The sequence below is a fragment of the Hydractinia symbiolongicarpus genome, chromosome 1 (assembly GCF_029227915.1).
Source record: "Hydractinia symbiolongicarpus strain clone_291-10 chromosome 1, HSymV2.1, whole genome shotgun sequence".
Taxonomy (NCBI): domain Eukaryota; kingdom Metazoa; phylum Cnidaria; class Hydrozoa; order Anthoathecata; family Hydractiniidae; genus Hydractinia; species Hydractinia symbiolongicarpus.
In genome coordinates, this window is record NC_079875.1 from 24,901,422 (window position 1) to 24,923,170 (window position 21,749).

General features: G+C 34.1%; 6 protein-coding genes across 6 annotated transcripts; 4 read left to right on the forward strand and 2 right to left on the reverse strand.

The window, feature by feature from the left end:
- Nucleotides 1-1,369: 1,369 nt before the first annotated feature.
- On the forward strand, nt 1,370-5,057 carry LOC130648075 (trans-1,2-dihydrobenzene-1,2-diol dehydrogenase-like). The gene is made up of 4 exons (XM_057454096.1): nt 1,370-1,856; nt 1,927-2,251; nt 3,752-3,932; nt 4,835-5,057. Exons 1-4 carry the CDS (start codon nt 1,473-1,475, stop codon nt 4,965-4,967), a joined length of 1,023 nt encoding a protein of 340 aa, XP_057310079.1. The 5' UTR covers nt 1,370-1,472; the 3' UTR covers nt 4,968-5,057.
- An 82-nt stretch (nt 5,058-5,139) lies between these two features.
- Nucleotides 5,140-6,763, forward strand: LOC130648082 (putative peroxisome assembly protein 12). The gene is made up of 2 exons (XM_057454106.1): nt 5,140-5,950; nt 6,276-6,763. Exons 1-2 carry the CDS (start codon nt 5,174-5,176, stop codon nt 6,477-6,479), a joined length of 981 nt encoding a protein of 326 aa, XP_057310089.1. The 5' UTR covers nt 5,140-5,173; the 3' UTR covers nt 6,480-6,763.
- Nucleotides 6,764-6,775: 12 nt separating this feature from the next.
- LOC130615418 (conodipine-P1-like) lies at nt 6,776-7,528 on the reverse strand. Its single transcript, XM_057436369.1, has 2 exons — nt 7,343-7,528; nt 6,776-7,102 (listed from the first exon to the last, which is right to left on the reverse strand). Exons 1-2 carry the CDS (start codon nt 7,526-7,528, stop codon nt 6,776-6,778), a joined length of 513 nt encoding a protein of 170 aa, XP_057292352.1.
- Nucleotides 7,529-9,844: 2,316 nt separating this feature from the next.
- Nucleotides 9,845-10,468, reverse strand: LOC130636858 (conodipine-P1-like). Its single transcript, XM_057446741.1, has 2 exons — nt 10,259-10,468; nt 9,845-10,180 (listed from the first exon to the last, which is right to left on the reverse strand). Exons 1-2 carry the CDS (start codon nt 10,445-10,447, stop codon nt 9,851-9,853), a joined length of 519 nt encoding a protein of 172 aa, XP_057302724.1. The 5' UTR covers nt 10,448-10,468; the 3' UTR covers nt 9,845-9,850.
- A 1,475-nt stretch (nt 10,469-11,943) lies between these two features.
- Nucleotides 11,944-13,151, forward strand: LOC130636950 (uncharacterized). The gene is made up of 2 exons (XM_057446837.1): nt 11,944-12,237; nt 12,382-13,151. Exons 1-2 carry the CDS (start codon nt 12,136-12,138, stop codon nt 12,619-12,621), a joined length of 342 nt encoding a protein of 113 aa, XP_057302820.1. The 5' UTR covers nt 11,944-12,135; the 3' UTR covers nt 12,622-13,151.
- Nucleotides 13,152-16,447: 3,296 nt separating this feature from the next.
- On the forward strand, nt 16,448-20,174 carry LOC130637043 (uncharacterized). Its single transcript, XM_057446905.1, has 2 exons — nt 16,448-16,638; nt 18,144-20,174. Exons 1-2 carry the CDS (start codon nt 16,488-16,490, stop codon nt 20,051-20,053), a joined length of 2,061 nt encoding a protein of 686 aa, XP_057302888.1. The 5' UTR covers nt 16,448-16,487; the 3' UTR covers nt 20,054-20,174.
- Nucleotides 20,175-21,749: the final 1,575 nt, after the last annotated feature.

The following is a 21,749-nucleotide window of genomic DNA, read 5'->3' on the forward strand; positions in this document are numbered from 1 at the left end:
TTATGTCATTAGGAAAAGAAAAAGCAGAATTTATAAGTAATTGGTGGCTTTTTGGAAATGTTGAGGCCACAAAATGTAAAAGCAAAAAAGACTTTTAAAGTAAAATACTTTTTTGAAGCCTTTTTCACACAATATAACTGCAGTGAGTCCACCATATACGAATTCAGTTTCAGTTAACTATTGTTTTAACAAACTTTGTGCAAAAAAGAATAATAAAAAAGCAACTTTGAGATTCGTACAGCAAAATCCTGGTCCTCATATAAAAGCAATAATGCAGACAAAGATATGAACTTACAGTAAACGAGAATTCTAAATTTAAGCTAAAATGAATAAAAAATGTAAATGTTAATATGAAGTTAAATTTCTGCCTAGCTGCTTTAAGTCAGGCACCTAGAATGATACGACCAGTTGAAAATTATGTAGCCGTATTTGCACCTTAGAGAACCAACGAAGTGGTATGGTCAGGTGGGTAAATCATTTAGTAATTTCCAAGTTACCAGCTAAGTTTTGCAACGCAGTGCTTGCTGGTCAACCAATTCAGAAAAATACACATAACTAAAGTGCTTGAATTTCTTTAAGTAAACAGCGGCCTAAATAACATGATTGTATATGTATGCATTCAGAAAACAATCAAGGGCAATATTCGAGCAGTTTGTGTGTTGCGGATGGGAAAATCAAAAGAAACTCGCCGCACGTATTTGTGACGTAAAACGCCGAGCTTGCTTTAGCTCTGCAAGGTTATGTATAAAACTTTGATTAATTTAGACAAATTTCATTAAATATTACACACAGAAAAGCTGTGTATTGGAGAATTACGTGATGGAGCCTCCTCCAGGGCCATGTTCGTATCGCGGTCCCAGGGTCAGAAAGGTACAAGATGCCCTGGGGGAGGAGGTTGGTCTCTGGAGACTAAAGAATCCCTGACGTTGTATTGTCTGTTATGGCACCCCATAGTACAACTGTTTTTGCGAATTCAGCACCTTTTTTATGTCGTCAATTTTATGAAGAATCTGAAATCACTATGGCGAAATCATTGCATCAATCTTCTATTCCAGCTGGCTTATTTTGGTTCTCCATTTTCTATGTGCTTATACTATAGTGCCAATGTTCTAGGACTTGATATAGCCACATTCTTACAGTGTAACATGACTCTTAAGTGGATTATTCCACCTCATACCGATGAGGTGGAATATTGCAGAAACTATTCATCTTCGCCATATTGTGTTATTGCTATCTCTTCTTTTATTCAAATTCATTAAATATTTGAGACATTTGGTAATAAAGTTTTAAAATTGGCGCAAATGTGTTTCGTTAAATCGTTATATATATATATTCTTGGTCTTTTTTTAATTTTTTGTTTGATTTTCAGTTTATCCTAACTCAAATGTATATAGTAAACAGTAGCTTTAGTTTATTGACATTTGCATTGATGGCAAAATATGTGAATTTGTGCATTAACAGGTGTATACAAAATGACTTCTCTCAGTGAAAGAACGTTGCGATGGGGCATTATTGGAAGTGGCTTAATTTGTGCAGATTTCTGTATAGCACTATCAACATTACCCCAATCTGAGCATGCTATAGTGCATGTTGGTGCACGAAGTATTGATAAAGCGAGAACATTTGCATCAAGATTTAGCATTGAAAACTTTAGTGACAGTTACAAATGTGTGGTGGAGGATGGAAATGTAGATATTGTGTACATTGGAACTATAAACACTACTCACAAAGAGTTGAGTTTGCTTGCTCTAAATCATGGAAAGGCTGTACTATGTGAAAAACCATCTGTTTTGAACAGTACTGAACTGGAAGAAGTTTTGAATTGTGCAAAAATCAACAAAGTATTTTACATGGAGGTAAGCTTATTTGTTTTAATGTTTAAAAAAAAGTAAAGTTAAAGTTAAATGATGTTAATTTTTTAAAAAGGCAGTATGGACGAGATGTCTACCGCTTCATCGGCAAGTGCTTACCAAACTTAATAATGGGGATTACGGTGATTTAAATGTTATGCTGGGTACATTTGGTTTCCCCTTGTTTGACCGACAACGTATCTATGATCCAAATTTGGGAGGAAGTATTTTATTAGACATAGGATTGTACCTGCTTACTATGGCTGATATGATGTTTGGTGAGCACAAGTTGAAAGAAATACATGCTTGTGGCCATGTTGAAAAAACTGGAGTTGATCGATCAGCAAGTGTAACTTTAACATTTGAAGGAAATAAGATAGCACAGTTACTTGCAAGTGGTGGTAAGGATATTCTGGATTACATTTTTTACTGTTTTCTTTGAATATAAAAGACAAAATCAAAAAATATATATTTGGGGGAAGAAAAATGGTTTATTTGCGTTGGTTACGTGTACTGATTATATGTAGTCCTTTTTAATGCATGTGGACACATATTTACATATATACATATTCGGTGTACCATATTTAGGCTAAATTTAGTGATTCACAAAAACCAAGTTTATATAATGTATAGACAATTTGCGATGTCATTTTGCTAATCACTGTACACAGTCAACTTTATGATTGAATTGCACATTAATCAGTCTTTTCTTATTTTAAGTATATTTTCTCTTCACAAATTTTAAGTTATGCGTTAGGGATTTTTTGGTTGTTTTCAGCTTTTGTAAATTTAGATTATATCTTGGCTTAGATTGGAGAAGAACTAACTAAAAATATATAAATAGTGACATCAACATTACTATACCAACTTGCACTAATCTGGAAAAACCTGCAACATCTTTGAAATACTTTCTTTTTGGTTTGACACGTGACAATTTTACTTTCAAACGACATATTTTTTTAATAATATTTAAAACCAAAAAAATCAGCATTTCAAAAAGGTTAATGAATTTTTTCTACTTCTTTATTTTTAAAGGGACATCGGGAAGGTTTAAAAAGACACCCTATCCAATATCAGCCAAAATTGGCCTTTTTATTTTTTGTTTACTGACAGACCTTTCTTGAACCCAAAAAATAAAAATATTAAAACAACTCAAATAATAATGTTTGTTTTTAAAGAAAATAGTTAAACATTTAGTTACAAATTTATAATCGGCGATTAGAAAGATTTTAGTTAACAAAAAGTGCTACCCTACTCTTTGTTTGTATATGACCATATTTTATGCGCAGAAACGTTTGAACATAGCAAAGTCTGCATTTCACAAACATAAACGTTTGTTTGTGCATTTAAATCACCAAAAGTTAACCCTAAAAAATTTAACTTTATCTTCCTTTGTGTACAGCTTTCTCTATCAAAACAAACTCCCTGTTGTCTCTTTCTACTTCAAGAGAAACAAAAAAAATCTTTTTCAAATCAATGGTCCTAAATCACAGTTTGTGCACTTAAAGAATTCTTCAGAAGAGAAGTAAAACTGACTTCATTTTATTCTTGATGTACGATGGTTATGCTAACATAATTTTTTTACTTCCCTTGACTTGTGTTTTTCTTACCTGGAAAGAAAGAAAAATATCCTGAAAATATTTGGAAATTATGTGGAGAACGGAAATAAATTTTAGTGGCCAGCGGTTGTATATGTACGACTATAAACGAGACGCAAAAAGCCTCTCTCCTCCCCCAAATAGTCATGTTAAAGAAGTCACCCAATGTCTTGTTGTATCAGAGTTCAACTGTTTCTCAGATGATGGAAATGGAAAAATCTGAAGTTTAATGGCCTCAACTCAGTAAAATGTAACATACAAGATAAAGTTTTACGAAACTTTATTTTATGCTGTATTTTTTAGATCACACTCTGCCGAATGACTGTGTGTTACTTTGCAGTAAAGCAAATGTGAGAATCATCAAACCATTTTGGTCGTCTGAGAAATACATTGAGGAGTATGTAAACGGAGAAACGAAGGAACACGATTTTCCACATCCTGTTGCCGCTATGGAAACTAATTTTGTAAATTCAACTGGTTTAAGGTGCGCCAAATGTTTTTGGTTAAAGTGAAGTTTAACCTTATTATCTATACGAGGTTTTCGTTCCTTGTAGCTAAAGTTCTCTGAAGGCTCTGTATATAGTGATTGCAACACTTAGTATATTGCAACTTCAATCCAACATGTAACAGATTTAAAATGAAATCATGCTATCCAAATTTTCTATAACTCTCTTTAAATTGGTTAAATTCCAGTTGTGATTCAACCTATACACTCTTCTCTTTTTTAAAAATCTGACGAGGGTGGCTGTTCTTATTTTTGGAGGTATTTTTACCCGAAATTATGTCTCCTCATTTTTTTTCTAAAGTTTAAGAGTCAAGGAAGAATGTTTTTTGCTAATGGAAGCTTTATAATTGTGTTCACAAACAATCGAGCGTTCTTATTTTATGATCATTTCAGTTTTATAAGCAAAGATTTGAACTTGAGGTTGTTCTTTTTTTTGTTCTTATTTCGCAGCAAAATCAGAGGCTTGTGTTCTTTTAAAGTTATTCTTATAAAAAAGGTTAGACAAAAAAACAAATTAAACAACTTTTAGAAATAGCACTCCAACGTAAAAGCTTAGCACAATTCTAGAATTTCAATATTGATAATGTATTTTCTTGTTTTTTTCAGTGAATTTGCTTTTTTATAGCCTGATTAGTCTCTGTGAGAAGACAAATTTCATAAATGGGTTTGCAAAAAAACCTTGTGAAGACCTAATAGAAAAAAATATCTTCGTGATGTTAATTTTGACGTTGTAACTTAGACAATGTTTCAAGATTAACTTATCAACTTTTTCTATTTTTTATTTCTTGTTACTTTTTGAGAAATTTAAATAGAATTAACATTACGGTTATATCGTAAAAGTATTTCAACTGCTGTATCATCAAATTACTTCTGTATTTTAGTTACGAAGCTGCACATGTGAGGAAATGCTTGGTTAATGGTCTGTTGGAAAGCCCACTTATCCCTCACGATACTACCAGACGCATTATGGGATACTTGGACCAATTGAGACGCCAATTGACGAAAAATTTGTAAACACGATAAAAAGGAACGAACGTTCCAATCATATATACGCTCTTATTTTTTTACTTTTGTATTTATATATTATAGATGTTAGAATTTTGATGTTATATAGTTTTATAGAACCTGAAAATTAAGATCTATAAATTATTATTATAGAATTATATTTCTTGCTTTAACAAACATTTACCAACTTTTATTTAGATTAAATTGATAAAAATATGGACAGGTTAACCACGGCACAGTTTCTCTACACATCCAGTGCAAAGGCGTCACTTTTCGATATCGTGTCTGAGGAGTCGTTAAAGTCATCGCTTAAACCCGCTTGGGAATACTTTTGTAAAGTACTGCGTACAAAGTGGCCACAAGTCACGTCAAAAGTGCTTAGGTATCCTGATGAATTATTTTACGCGTTCCTTTTTGTGCTTGAAGAATACAACTTGCGCAAAAAGTCGGCCTCCATCACGGAGAGTTTTTACGAGTTGACAAGAGAAAGTACGGCAGTTAAATCATCGGTGTGGTTGAGAAAAGCAAAATGGATATCATTAGCCGCCATTGTGTTGCTACCATATTTAACAGGGAAGTTAGATAAATTTTATGAACGCGTGAAAGCGCGAATTTTAGCCAATGAAAACGATGTGACGTCATTGGAGATATGGATTTACAACGTATATCCTATCCTATTGACTGGTGCAAAGTGGATACGCATTGTAAATTACATTTTATATTTATTCAATTTCACGAGTTACGCCTCTCCTCTGCTTTACTTCACTCGCATCCAATTAAAATACGCTAAATCGAACAATCCACCAATTGATGACAAGGAGAACAAAAGTTATCGGCTGGTTAATTATTTAACAGACAGTATGGCTTCCATCGCCTCCAAAATGACTCCGCTTTTCTTCTACTCGTTACAATTTGTAGATGCCTTCTATCAACAAGATACTTCACTTCAATCGTCCGCACTGTCTGTAACTGAACCTCCCAGTATGCCCAAGGTGGAATTATTTGTGTGTATTTAAATTTTATTTTTGAATTTGGTTTCTGTCATAGTGCGTTTTGTATTTCACATGTTAACTTCGTTTATTCATGTCACAACTGAAAAGCATGATACTTGTAGTTTTTAAAAATGGTATCAGACACCGAGCGAATTTACTCCAATTAGTAACAGTTGCTCGATGGAATTCTCCCTCTTAAGAAAAATTTTTAATATGAACCTACCTTCATTGAGCAAAAAAGGGGGGAGGTTCATGCGATATAAAAAAAAATTTAAAGGGAACTTAGTTCAATTTAGATCGAGACTTTATTTTTGTTCACTTATAGGTTTTGTCAACAGACAGCAAGCTTCCTCCATCGAAACAACAATGTCCTCTCTGTCGATGTCTTCACGTCAACCCAACCACAACTTCAGTATCTGGTTTTGTTTTCTGCTATGCTTGTATACACAAGTACATCGACAAGTTTGGCTGTTGTCCAATCACTTATCGCTCATGTGACGTCACAGATTTAATACAGCTACATCCGTGATACAGAGAGTGATTGGTGTTTCTTAGAAGAGAGATATTTCTCTGTAGCGAAATCCTAGAAAAGATCGTTCGTTCCATACGAAAGTGGTGTGAAACGATATGCTCGCTCGAGATAGTTCGCTCTACCAGGGAGTTTGATCATGTACAATTTTATAAAGTGGATTACTTTATATATCAGATGTTATGTCTTAATGAACTTAAACGAACTGTTGCACGAAACAAAAGAACACACATTTTCACATTTTGCGTGAATTTATTTAACGAAACAAATTTTATTTTACAATACACTATTGTATTTTACAATACATTAGCAGGATCTCCTAAGACCTTTGCACATTGTAAGTCACACTTCGGGTCAATTGAACCAAAACTGCTGTGTCCAAACCCCTTCACACCTTTGTAATATACATCACTTCCATTTATACAATGATCCAGAGTTCCTGACTTAATGAGAATCCATCTTGCCATAGCTGTCGCCACTTTGAACGCTGACCGCAACTTCTCCCAAAACGTTCCACCATAAGTTATTGCGTATTTCGATTCTTCTTTCAATTTACACATGGTCAGCATGTTAGCTTTAAAGGCGTTGTCGCACTGGCTTCTCGTCCAATTAAACTTTTTTCCCTAATGATAAAACTTGATGAAAATATAAAATAGCGAGGATCTATTTGGAAAGAGAAAAATTTCAGTTGTTTTGTCGTGACATACCAATTTTTCCCGCAATTTTATTTTGATACAAAAATCTTTTGCTTTTTGCGCTAATAATAAAAAAAGTTAAGCTGGGCCTCGGAAACGTTATGCTAAAATACCTAAGAATAAGTAACAAAAAAACGGTAAAAATCTTGGGGGAAAAACTTTACTTACACATCGGTAGCAAATATCGTGTCTCTCACAAGCGGGGAGAAACACGTCTTTATAAGGGAAGGGAAATCCCAGAGGAATACTACAACCATTTGTAAGTTGAGTGATGCATGGTTTGAAGTCGACAGCTTCTACCCTGTACAGGTTCAGCACATATATCATAATTGCGCTGCACAACATACCCGCCATCTTTACAGACTAAAACACTGTTAAAATATAAGCGAGAGGTTTTTGTAGTTTATAAAATCGCGTTTGAAAAAGTATTTCATGCTTTATTTTAATGACAAAATCCAATGTTAAATTTTCTAATTATCTGACCAATTTATTTGCGCAAATAATTTAAAAATGGCGCTTCTTTGTGACTGATTGAGTGATTGTCGAATATTATCATCAATTTTTGCACAATAGTTTTCATCTGTGCATGCCACATCTTATATAGGTAAACAGACAATCTAACTGCTCAAAGGAAAACTAACAATCGATAACAAGCTGTGCATAAAATGGTTATAATGTATGAATGTGAATGTATTTTTTTTTACATTTGTGAGCTTTGGTTCTTGAGATATTTTTGGTCAAAGTTGTACCACGGTTACAGCATGTAACCGTGGTACAACAGTGTCGATGTGGCCTTTCTGTTCGGTAAATTACTCACTTGTGTTACGTAATTCCGCGGGGATATTACCAAACGCATTTTAAATAAACTAGTCGTTAGCCCGTGGTAAATCCACGGGTTCGCCCGTCCTTTTTATACCGCATTGCGTGCTTTTCGCTGTTGCGCAGCTCAGCTACCATTTTGCGTGACAGACAGACAGATAGACAGACGTATACGGGTATTATAATGTAGATGAAGCGAGGGAATGCTTAAAGGTCTCCTGTGGTTGTCAGTAATTTTATTTATCATGTTTTAAAATAAATATCTTTCGCAGAATAAAATAATATTTCACTGTCATAAATTTAGTTTGGGACATAAGTTCATCACTTGAAATTACATCTATTCGAATTTATTATGAAATTCTTCTGATGTTATTTTTTGTATTAAAACATCTTGAAAGACGATATGTGCAATTTGCTAGTTTCGAAAACAACAATTCAAATGAAGTGTACTGGAAGTGATTTTTTGCAAAGCAAAGCAAATCAAAAACAGCTTTTTCTCTCTTTCCCTGTTTTCGCATGTCAAATTCTCATAAATTATTTTTCTACAAGGATGTTTTTCTACTACAATTTAGCTCGAACGTCGCAAGAAATATAAATCACTCTGAGAGAAGACGAAGAAATGGGTGAAAGTTCATTCATCGTCTTAGAAATCCCGCTAAGCTATGTTCGCCGTCTGACGTCACAAATCTGCAAACTATGTACTAACAAAGTTGGCTTTTGTTCTATAACGGCGCCGACCTTTAATGTAGTTATCGATTTTAGGGGGAAAAAATTTGGACACAAAACAATGAAAAAATATAAAATTTTTATGCCATGCTGTTTCGTGTAAGAATATTTTAGTTATAAAAGAATCATATTTGTAGGGTTTTTCGTTAGTTCTCCTTCAAAAGACATTCCAGGTCTAGCGATGAACGCTAAAATGTCATGGCCACGTTTCGTTCTTACATTTAAACGCAAACAAAAAACGAAGCAAGGAAAAAATTAGCGCAACAAAAAAACCACAAATATAAATTTTTCATGTTCATCGAAGATTGAATCAACAGTCAATTTATCAAGGAATGAACTAGTGCAGAATTTTTGTTGCGTTGTTTTGAATTTCACATGTCTGAATTAATTTGTTCCCGAGAAAAATAATTCTGTTCAACTCAAAATTTAACACTGACTATTTGGACAAATTTGTGCAAATCAATCCGCAAAACAGATAAAAGCTTCTGTGTCCATTTTAATCTAGTTTTGCAGCATTTGGATAATATTTGGCTCATATAACTAAATCAAGTAGTTATTTTAAAAGCTAGCTAAATCCACTAAAAGCGAATTTCATCAATTTACACATTTCTGCTAAATTTTGCCGCCTGTCGAATCCGTGGCCCTGATTTTTACAATTATTGAGGATTTTTCGAAATGTTAAATCATTTATACTATTAAGCAGAAAATCAAAATAGAATGGCAAAATATTGCCCAGGCATTGCATTTTTCCCAATTTTAAACTGACAATGACGTCACACAGAAATTGCTGGCGTCAGCAAGAAAATAATTATGTTATTGAATTCCCTTTGTCTCATCTGCAAGTCAGAACTGTGTCAGATGTTAAAATACTTTCAAAATTCTCGTGTGCAAACGGCGGTCAATTCGTCCGTTTTCACAAGCTTCGCATAAATTAAAAAAAAAAAAAAAATTATAAAAAAAATAAATAAAAAAATAATGTTCTCTGTAGCGGGGGAGATAGCCTTTCGTTATAGAATGTGTTCTAAGCATGGAAGCATTTGTGTTTCTTTCTTTTTCTTCTTTTCTCATTTGGGTAAAATCAAGTTTTTGATTTTAAAACCGACAGAAAGCAAATGACAAGCAGTATTTTGTTCAAATTATATTTCTTGGGTCGCCTAACAATTTCGAACATTTTAAATTACACAAATTAGGATCCCCAGTTCCGAAGTTGTTATGTCCAAACCCCTTCACACCTTTGTAATATACATCACTTCCATTTATACAATGATCCAGAGTTCCTGACTTGATGAGAATCCATCTTGCCATAGCTGTCGCCACTTTGAACGCTGACCGCAACTTCTCCCAAAACGTTCCACCATAGGTTACTGCGTATTTCGATTCTTCTTTCAATTTACACATGGTCAGCATGTTAGCTTTGAAGGCATTGTCGCACTGGCCTCTCGTCCAATTAAATTGTTTGCCCTGTATTTGCAATGAAACTTGTTAAAATCTTCGTGTAATATATTTACAAAGAAGAAAGCAAGAAAAGTAAAAACTTACACATTGATAACAAATGTCATGGCGTTCACAAGCGGGTAAAAACACGTCCTTGTATGGAAAAGGAAGATTTAGAGGTACGCTACATCCGTTCGTCATTTGAGTAATGCACGGCTTGAAGTCGACATCAACAGCCGTCACCTGGACATATATTCTTGCTACAAGTATGACAAGGACTAATAATACAGCCATATTTGTTCGTTGCGTTGCTTCAAGTGGGTGAAACACATGCTAAAAATTATATATATATTGACGTGGAGACGGGGGTAAAACAACATTTAAAACATACGACAGGGGTACATGTACATTTTAATTATGTTATGCCAACAATCCAATGATTTTTTTAAATACATAAATTGTTAAAATAAATTAATTTTTTTATTTATTTGTTTAAATCGTCCTGCAAAGTGAACATCCGCCATTTATGCAGTTTTACTGTTCAACATTTGTACACAATAAACACCTGCTTACTATTACAGTTTGTAAAGAACTCTCGTGTCGTCAGTAATTTTACCATCTTGAAACCTCCGACATGTTTGCAGACAAAGGTTTGTACGATGAAGCGTTGCCATTAGGTACAGAAAATAAATGTAGTTACTTGACAAAAACTCTTTTTCAGAAGCTATCTTTCCAGAAAGTAACAGAAGCGAAAAGCTGTTTTATTCTCGTTTTGGGTGAATGAATTGCGTTTCGATATCATTTACCCAACAAGCATCATGTATTTCGCAGTTCATTTCTGCGAAATGTTTCCCATTTACTTATTTTCACAAAATTATGCCCAAAATTTGTAAGGTTTGTAGGGAATAAAATCTTGCTGAAAAATGTTTTTTGGACACGAAGTCTGGAATTATAGAGGACAGAATTTTAGCAGAAAATTTCCAGTTACATTATGTTGGTGGTCGCAGCCAGCTATTTTTTAAATTTTTATAAAATAAGAACAAAACTTAACAAAGGAAACACAACAAAGAAAAAAAATCTACAAATTCCAGTAAATCACTGAATTTTGGTGAAATTAAAATATATTACGTTTCTCAAACTGCATGTTACAACAATACTTTACGTTAAAAAAAAATGAAAACTTTTCCATGAAAATATGTTCTGCAAGAAATCACGATATTGGACGTTTTTTGTGATGTATGTAAAGAAAATCACTTGAAGGCTTCGTGGTTTTAATGCAAATAAAAAAGCAGGCTATCAACTCCTTTCACTGTCTATCGCAATTATGTTTATATGGCTCGAAGTTTGCCAACGCATTTTTTAGCTTGACCAACCAACTTTCATAGTTGCCTTTAAAAATAGAGCTAAAAAGCAAAATAAACTGGAAATTAAAATAAAAAGTTCTTTATTTTTGTAACCTTTTCCTAGCATTTTTAGGAGAAGTAGCCAACCTGGTTAAGCGTGAATAAAAATGTAACACATGAAAAAACGTATTTAAATCATATTAACGCCTTTTAAAAGCCAAACAGCATCGCTTGACAGAGCTGTAGACTTGCAAGCAGCTTAATCATTAAAAATATAGAATATACTGGTGGGCTTACGAAGCGATGTATAGTCAGATAAACACATATAAAAGGGTATGTGTACTAAATCGGTAGCCATTATGGCGTCAGCTGTTGTAGTTTAGCTCTATCTCTTGCTAAGGTATCCTTTAAATTTGCAGTTTGATATCAAATTATGCAAACATGTGGGAATGTGTGGGAAAAAAATGTTTAGTCATCATAATTTCTTCTGTTTATGACGTGGTCGTGATTGTGAGCAATTACTTTGTAACATTAATTGCTTCGTATACTTCCTTTAACTTCAAAGTTAACGAGTGTAGTGGGAAGATGTTGTGTTGAACTTGGATAGCAAGAAATGAAACAAGTAGTTGGATTACAGAAATGAAGGAAGCGAATTTACTTGCGCCAGTATTGACTATTTTCATCATTGCTGGGATATTACTGTATTTAGTCCACAGAGAATGGAATTGTTGCCACAAACGCGTATGTATTTTTCATGTTATTTACGGCCTTGCTATCTAAAACGAAAGTTTAAAAAATAAGAAACAAAATTACTTAAACAAGAAAATTAAGGATTATTTTAACATTGTGACTTTTATATGTTAACTTTTGTCTGTTTTCATTTAGCCGGCGAAAGATAATGTAGTTCGGGATGACACAGACATCTCATCAGTGGAGATTGACGTTGAAACGGAGAAAAATGTGGATGACTATTCGAGCAAAAAAGTAGGATTTACGAACGCGTCATACGTCACATCCGATATGGACACTGGTATTCGTGAAAGTTTTATAAGTGTGGTTGTGGAAGATATGGGCCATTACATGTTGTGTGAGTCAGATGACATAGTTGGAAATAACGCGACGTAACAAAAGTGCTTTTAGTTACGAAATCATTCCGAAAACGCTTTGGTAATTTCATTGTTTACAAAGTCAATGATTAAATTATTGTTATGTCCATTGCCATTCCTTTATTTCCTGGGAAGAAGTTGGAAGAACAACAAGATGAATTAAAATGAAAACGATGTACAATTCTTGTAAATATTTAAATGCAGATATGCTTCAGTTAATAATACTAAATCTAGAAATTGATATATACAAACTTTAATCTTGGAAGAAAGTATGAAATAAATTACGGTTATTATGAAATTTAATGTCCTCATTAACTCAAGTTGTGGTAGCACGGATAGAGGAAGGTCATAAGTTAAGACCATCCTTTGATCACCGTTTTTGGAAAACAAGCTCATTTCAGGCAGGTGATTTAAGTTTATTGAGAAAAAAAACTAGGAGAAATGTTGGCAAATGAAACTTGTAATATAAAACAACTCCTCAGAATTAAAAGTAAAAATGTACAATTTAAATTTGTCGGAAATAAATATACCCACGTGACGATGCACGAGTTTTCGACAAAAAGCTTCGAATGTTATTTGTACATTTTAGATGTTCTTATTTTTAATAAAATTTAACTATGACAAAGAAAAAAAAATTTAAACTCCTCAAAAATGTCGCATTAATTATTTTCCTCGTAGCTACATAAAATTTTCGATTTGCGCCTGTTAAAAAACCAACTTATGTACACCAAAAAAAATCGTTTCCCACAATCGATTTCAAAACTTTCTTTTTTCTGTTTTCGAAATTTCTGGCATTAACAGACGTTTCGTTTGACTTCTCCAACTTACTAATATATATAACGGCTTTAAATAATCAGCAAAAATGTTGTTTATTTATTTACTTTCTATCGTGCTAGCTGCATTGTTCTTTCGAAAATTATAACTTCTCTTCGAAACGCTTTTTGCCTCTCACAGTGAAGTGGTTATTTCATTTTGACAAGTTTAAGCGATATAGCCCTTCAGATTCTGAATGTTAATTTATTATACTAAACGTTAGCCCGTGGAAAATCCACGGGTTCGCCCGTCCTTTTTATACCGCATTGTGTGCTTCTCGCTATTGCGCAGCTAAGCTACCATTTTGCGTGACAGACAGACAGACGCATACGGGCATTATAATATAGATTTCATTTCTTGCGTCTTTTCAAACCTTTGCACTTGATAATCTTTAAGGACGGTTCCAAAAAAAAAAACATCTGTGAAAAACTTCAATTTTAACCTATAATGAATTGTTTTACAGCTATGCTTTTTTCTTGCTTTCTTTCTATCTCTTTTGTTTCATTTATTGGTTTGAATAATTCTTTAAAGGCGTTCTTACGTGTTTGAGAATTTAATAGAACGGCGACGAAACTCAACCAAGCCTAACGGTAAACCTCCAAATGCCACACCTTGTGTTGCTGTTTTTTACGCTTTATCAGCTTCCTTTCATGACAAAATATGCTCAAATGATGTAAAATGTTACTTGCTTGCTTCTGCAGAAAAAAAAACTTGCAATAAATTTATGTAGTTATGTTGTGCAATGACACATTTGAAATGATGTTGACATTTCTACTGCTTTTTGTTTGCTCTCTATCTACTTTTCAATGTCATGGTGAGTTACTTATAAATTGTTGGTGTAGATTTGTACGCTTAAACAGAAGATGTATTTCAAGAAATATTGATAAATATTAGAGAAAAGGAGATGGTGAATTGTATGTTAGAAATTATACATTTTCTTTTTGTAGGAATGTTGGATGAATGTTTTTTGCCCAAACAACTGATGCAATGCAAAAAATCAAATCCCTGGAGATATGTGTATAATTTGCAATTAAAAAAATGCGACAAACTTCGTAAAGGAATATGCAGTGGAAACGCAAATAGATTTAAAACTATGAAAGAATGTCAAGAATCCTGTATCGGTAAGTTAAATGACTTTCTCAATTCTCAATTCAGCATTCTGGTTTAAAGTTTCAAATACGAGTTGAACATAACATGCTGCAAGCTATCAAAATATCTCCTTTGCTTATACGGCATTTGAAACTAATCATTTGATAAAATTGTCTCACTGCTCGCTTTTCCTTCGTCGATTGGATTAATTTCTTTCAATTTGCTGTTGTCCTTAGTGTTGGTTTCGGTCGCCGTATGTTTCGTTCTGTAATTTATTCCACTAGCATGTGTGCTTGTCTTCTTAGTGACAGAGGAAGATTGTCGTTTGAAAAAAGATGAAGGAAATGGAAATTGTAGCGAGAGTGGAGATTGCAAAAAGATGTTTTATTTCTACAACTATGACCAAAGGTTCTGTGAAGCATTTTTATATACTGGTTCAGGTGGGAACTCAAATAAATTTCCCACTTTTGAGGATTGCGTGCACATGTGCGCACCACGTGAGTATTTTTTCATTTATTTAAACAACAATTCGGCCTCAAAGCTTATGTCATTTTTCATCCAAACAGAATTACTCCGAGATGAACTTCATTTATGCGGAACTTGTCGCACAACTCTGGCGTATAAAACTCCACCCAATTTTTTGTTCGCGTTATTTTAAATGTAAATGTGGTAAAAATTACATCTTATTTATTTAGATGTCACGACTGACGATCCAATTCGTGATTATCAATTACAATCAATATCTGAACACACACCGGATGAAAAATATAACATGACGGAACTTAAGGAAGAAGAAATTACAACGACGCCTGCTACTACTCCTTCAAAACAAGACGACCACCATTCGGACCACCATTCGGACCACGATGACGACCATTCAGATCACGACGACCACCATATAGATCATCATGACGACAAAGATGACAATGTTTTAACGTTAACTGTGGATCCTGAAGAATTAGCTCTGCTCAAGTATATTAGAAAATCACTTAAAATTCACCGCAAGAAGATGAGGGAGGCTTACGATGAGATTGATGAAAAAGTCATGCCGAAAACATCTCCCACGACAACTCCCATCACAGTCACCCCTACACCGCCCTCAGACGCTTCACCGACAGACGGGATGAGCGACGACATTGATGACGACATGAATGACGACTCAACAGATTACTCAGATGCTGGCACACCATTTGAAGATGAAACAAAATAAGTTTGAAGTAAAAACCTATTGAGACAATTTTGGACTGCTTGTTCATATACTACTACTGTATTGTTGTTATTAAAGTTCTTGTCTCGTCGGCTTAGCTGCGTATTATTTCCATAATAATTTGGTGCGCCACCAAAAAAAAAAGGAAAGAGAAAATATGCGCTTGTTATATACCCTGCGAGGTCTATGATATGGTTTGCAGTTTTTTAAGATGGGAAGTAAGAAATCAGATTCATGTTAGTTCGAAATGAAATAAATATCCACTGCGAACGGAATGACACATTTCAATCACGTGTCATCGTGTTCTCAAAAAGTAAAATCAATAAGTGATACGGATGTAAGTATGATACAACCTCGTCTCCAGGTTGTTTTTACATTACAATCATACATAAAGTGAAATCAATAAGTGATACGGATGTAACTATAGTACAACCTCGTCTCCAGGTTGATTTTCCAATACAATTATATCGTCGTGTTGAAAAAGTCATTTAAAGTGTGTATCAACCTTACAAGATAGATAGAGAAAGTTAAGTGGTACAATTTTTTATTAATGTGCACAGAGTGTTAAATATTCATGACCTAACTGCACATTTTCTTTCTCGATTCATATGTTTGTGATTCATTCAGCAACATAGCAGGTGACTTGAATTAAACTGTTCAAATCACTGAACCAACACCTGTGATCAAACGTTTGAAGAAATATAAAGACATTAAAACAGATGAACACATTAGAACTGCTTTCACGAGAGGAAGAAATATTTAATTTTTGTTTTTGAATGATGAGAGCAGCCCGTGTGTTCAAGTGTGGTCGCACTTCTCTGCAGAGATCGAAAGAAACAAGCAATTCATACAAGACAACTAAATTGAAACATGAGCTTAAGAAACTGGAAAGAAACGATGTTATATTTGTCTTAGATGAGCAGAAAGGTGACAGTTTCTTGATTTTTTCATCTCCCAATTTTTACTTTTCACTTTCTTTGTTCCATTTTTTTTTCGTTTTCGCAGCAATACACAAATCATCTATTTCAACAAGAAGAACTCACCAAAAAATTTCGTCCACGTTTTACCATAAAAATATTTAGCTGTAATGCATAATATAATACAATACTTTTATAATACATTTGTAAGTAAACAGAAATGTAGAAAATTTTTTTATTTAATCAAAAACATAATTTTGACGCAACAAAAATATTCTAATATATACGAAAAAGATGAAGTTTTTTCGCCTTATATAATAATTTTTTTGGTTAATCGCCAACTTTGAAAAAGTTTTACGAATTTGGCAGGATACCCACTAAATGATGTTACGGAAACACGAATATCAAATGCGATATATTTTTATCCACTGTTGCGACGGGTAAATATAAAGGACTGGCGACTCCGTGGGTTTTTCCACGGGCAACGACTAGTCTTTATTATAATACCCGTATACGTCTTTCCGTCCGTCTGTCTGTCACGCAAAATGGTAGCTTAGCTGCGCAGGTAGCGAGACGCACACAATGCGGTATAAAAAGGACGGGTGAAACCGTGGAGCACATATAACAAGATCTTTTCTAGTAAACTTAGGTCCCTTAGTACTTAAACGTCAGAAGTTGAAGTTAGATAACAACAACATACGGGTTGCAAAAAAGTTACTCTGTTTAGATTTCAAAAGTTTCTTATCACCAAAAGCTTAAATGAAATTGTTAAAATGTAAGGAGATTAGTAATGGATCGATGTTCAAATTCAATTTTACTTAAAATATATTATAATACATAACGGTATCGAAAACTCGTTTGTTAATCAAAACAGCAGTGACGAAATGCAGTTTTTCGTGAGAATTCTGCAGAAAGATGCATTGGAACTCGAATTTGATCGTTAAGATTAACGATGCAAGTAAAAAAACAATCGAATACTTAAACAACAGTGACTCTAACCTATATAATAACACTGTGTCTATCTGTAAAAGGCAAAGGATTATATTTTTCACAATTTTCTTTATAAGCGTCTATAATACACCCCCCATAAAAATGTTCTGTATTTTAGAAAAATGTTTCTTTTACAATTTTAGTTGGCTAGAACAAATTCTGTGATAAAATAAAGTGATTTTATTTGTTGGGAAATTTTTGTATTTGATTTTAACTGGTGCTTTGTTATTGTACGGGTGCCTTTTTATTGTACGGGTGCCTTGTTATTGTACGGGTGCCTTGTTATTGTACGGGTGCCTTGTTATTGTACGGGTGCCTTGTTATTGTACGGGTGCCTTGTTATTGTACGGGTGCCTTGTTATTGTACGGGTGAATGTTGTTATTATTGTTGTCCATTTTGTTTAAAACTTTTGTTCGTGTCTTTTAAATGAAATTGACAACAAATCATTTTGTGATAAGAAGCACACTAAATTAAGTAGATTCTTCCACGGGTTTGAATAACAAGTTGAGTATTTATGCTTTTAGGTAACGCCGCTCGAAAAGTGTTGGAACTTCATGGACGGCAATATCTGCAGATCAGAGTAAACCGTGCTGACAAAACCAGTGGTAACCAGATAACATTAAAAATCTGCTTTAACGTACACGAAGATATCTACAAATATCAGAAGTTGCTGCTCGGCGCGATACACTTTTGTGACGAGGCCATTCTTTTCCATTCCCTTGAAAAACATTTTAAATCAATTCAAACAATTCTATCTGACGCCATGTTTTCCAACAAACCAATAAGATATGAGCCTCTTGGTCGCCATTTTGAAATGAGCAAAGAGATGACAGTCCACCATGTTGAAAACGTCACGGAATCTTTAAGACAACAGCTCGAGAAAGAAGGTGGTTACGTCATTGACTTGCTTCGATTTAGCAACTGTCAGTTGATGGAGACACATATGCATGCCATGGAACATTTATTGATGCATGTCGCAAAATTGGATTTAACTGGCAACGATGCAATGTCGCCAAAAGCTCTTCAAGTTCTTTCACATGACCTCCTAAAAGCAAAGACGGGGCTCAAGTCGTTAAATTTGAGCTCTTGTAATTTAACGGATGCTCATTTTGTACCGATGCAGCCATCTTTACACGTTGTAGAAGCCGTAGATCTCAGCTACAATGAGGATTTGTCGCCACTAGCCATGAAAATGATCACGGGCTCCATGCAATTCGCTGATGCTAACATGATGACACATAATTTATCATGTTTAATTTTAAACGGTTGCAACTTAAGTGATGAACACATCAAACAGTTGTATCGCTGCGTCAGTAGGTTGCATACATTAGATTTGTCTGGTAACACCAAACTAACATGTGTTGCCATGAAGGTGCTAGCAGATGCAATCACCGAATCAAAAGTAAACAAGCTAAAGGTTTTGAAATTAGAGAATTGTGGGATACTACAACCTCATATTGAAAATTTAATGCATTGCATTTATTTACTTCAACACCTTGATCTTAGCTGGAACGTGTTTTCTTCGTCATGCGTCCAGTTAATAGCTGCTTCAATACTAGTTGATAAAAATCGAAAAATAGAGAGTTTAAACTTGACTGGCTGTGAGCTAGCAGATGATCATTTGTCGCACGTCGTCGACTGCATGACGGCTTTGCAGACACTACATATCGGATACAACAGAGACGTCAGTTCACATTCTGTGCAATTAATTTCTGAAAAAATGGCCAGTATTCAAAAGAATTCATTAAGCACTTTAACATTAGCAGGTGTGAAGATTGAAGAAGATGATATATCAAAACTTTTTAACTGTGCAAAACAAGGTTTACAGAACATGGACTTGACGCATTGCCAACTCAATAATACACACATTGCAAACATGGCAGAGAATATCTCGTGTTTTACGCAACTGTACCTTTGTAACAATCCTGATCTAACAGACGTCTCTGCTAAAGTCATATCAGACGCTATAACAAACAACATTGAAAACGGAAGCCATTTAAAGGTGCTTAGTTTTAAGAAGTGCCAGCTTAAAGATGGATTTATTGAATGCTTGGCACCCTGTTTAAAGCATCTTGAAGTTCTGGACATCAGCTATAACCCAACGCTAACACCCTCTGCAATGAAGATCATCTCAGAAAGTCTTTCCCCTCCTTCACATCTTGCAGAGTTAAACATTTCAGCATCAGGTTTCAAAGACTCTCATTTTGTGAATTTAAACGGTTGTTATGTGCGACTTGAAAAGCTGGATATAAGTGCTAATAATTTGACTTACATCACTTTGCTAGCCATTAAAAACGATATAGCCCAGTGCTCTCCACCTCAGCTGAAACTGAAAGAACTGAAAATGTATCAAGCATTTTGCTTGCGTGATTATCATTATCGAAAATTTGAGAATGAACTGAAACCTTACCACGTTAAAGTAGAGAGTATATAACTGGCATTGGTAATTCTGTGCAATGACTCTCTTGGCCTCTAAAATAGTAATCGAGACATTATACCTCGCTTCTCCAGGGTGTATGTAAATCATATTATTTTGTGAAAACACAAATGTACCATATATTTGTTTATAGGTAAGTGCGGGGAAAAAGTCGCGGTAAAATTGAATTCAATTTGAAATATGGAGCTATGCAAACACGACATCTGCTTGCTCTGGAGGGCAACAAAAACATTAAACTTGTTTACAACAGAATTTTTTTTATAAAAACCTAGTTTATAAGGACAATGAGATTTCACTAAAAATTAAAAGCATATAGAGAATGCACTCATCCTAAATGCTTCCATAAGTTTATAAACAAAATAGTGTGAGTTTGTGATTCTTAAGAAGTGAAGAATCAGTTGCGTTCAAATGTTTTATTCCCTTCTTTTTATGCTTTTGGCTACAATTAGATAACCGTTACTTCCAATCCCACAAATCATCATCGCCATTCGTAAATAGGCCAATGTTAAAGTTCTCCCGGTTTTTGATCGCATAAATTAACGTATGACGCGTTTGCACAATCTGGTCATATATTGACCAAAATTTACTCAACGATACCAGGCTATTTTTTGTCGTCTTCTCTCATATCAAATAGACAAAAAGCCCTGGGGACGAGGGCGTTCAGAGAGTGTGTCTGTATGTCTGCAACTGACAAAGTGGATGTGTTCATTTTCGTTTGATGTAGCCGAAAAACTTATGGCTTAAAAGTTAGATTTGCTGACGTTACGGCACGACGTCAATATCACTACTTTAAAATTAATGAAGCCATTACAGTGGGTGTTTTCTTAAAGAACTAGTCGATAAGGCCCGTGGAAAAATCCACTTAGGCAAAAGGCCAATGAAAAAATAGGTTGCTGTAGATGTTTTGCTGACGTCAATGCATATACGAAAAAAAATGTTCTTAAAATCTTACACCAAATGTTGAATGTCAAATCGCATTAAATTCTCCACACAAATCTTTCACAAAATGAAAAGAATAGCTTGTAAGGTGCAAAATCTAGTTGACAAAAAGTTACAACAACGACACTCACAACATCAACACTCACAACAGCCACAAAACCTACAGTTTCAAAAAGGAGGACTACAAGAGTTAGCACAAATCAACAAAAATAAATTCTTCACACATTTTAAATATTGTCTTACACAAAATATAAAGATCAACCAGTTAAAAACACAAAATTTTTCTTTTTTAGTATGATGATCCGTACTACCCTTTACCAACAATTCTGAACCTAAATGTCAAAAAATCAATAAGCAGAGAATAAACTTGAATTAAAAAAGATCATTATTTTCATTAAATTGTATACGGTTCGTAAACAAAAGTGTACACAAAATGTAAAAATGTTCGATTTTTGAGAAACACATCTAAATCAACAAAAATAAGTTCATTCAGCATGTCGTATATTGCCATTACCCATCACCTTCCACAAAAAGGTTATGAAACACATCAAAATTTAAAAAAATCAGTCATTTCAGTGCATCCAGTCCTCACGTTTAGATTACAAAATATAAAAAACAAAAACAGTTTCAGTCGGAACATTAAGTAATTTTTTTATTATTTTATCATTATCCCTACAAAATTTTGTAAAATACTTAAGAAAAACAAAAACGTGAAATCATGGAATTTTCTTCCACCAAAAATTACATCACATAC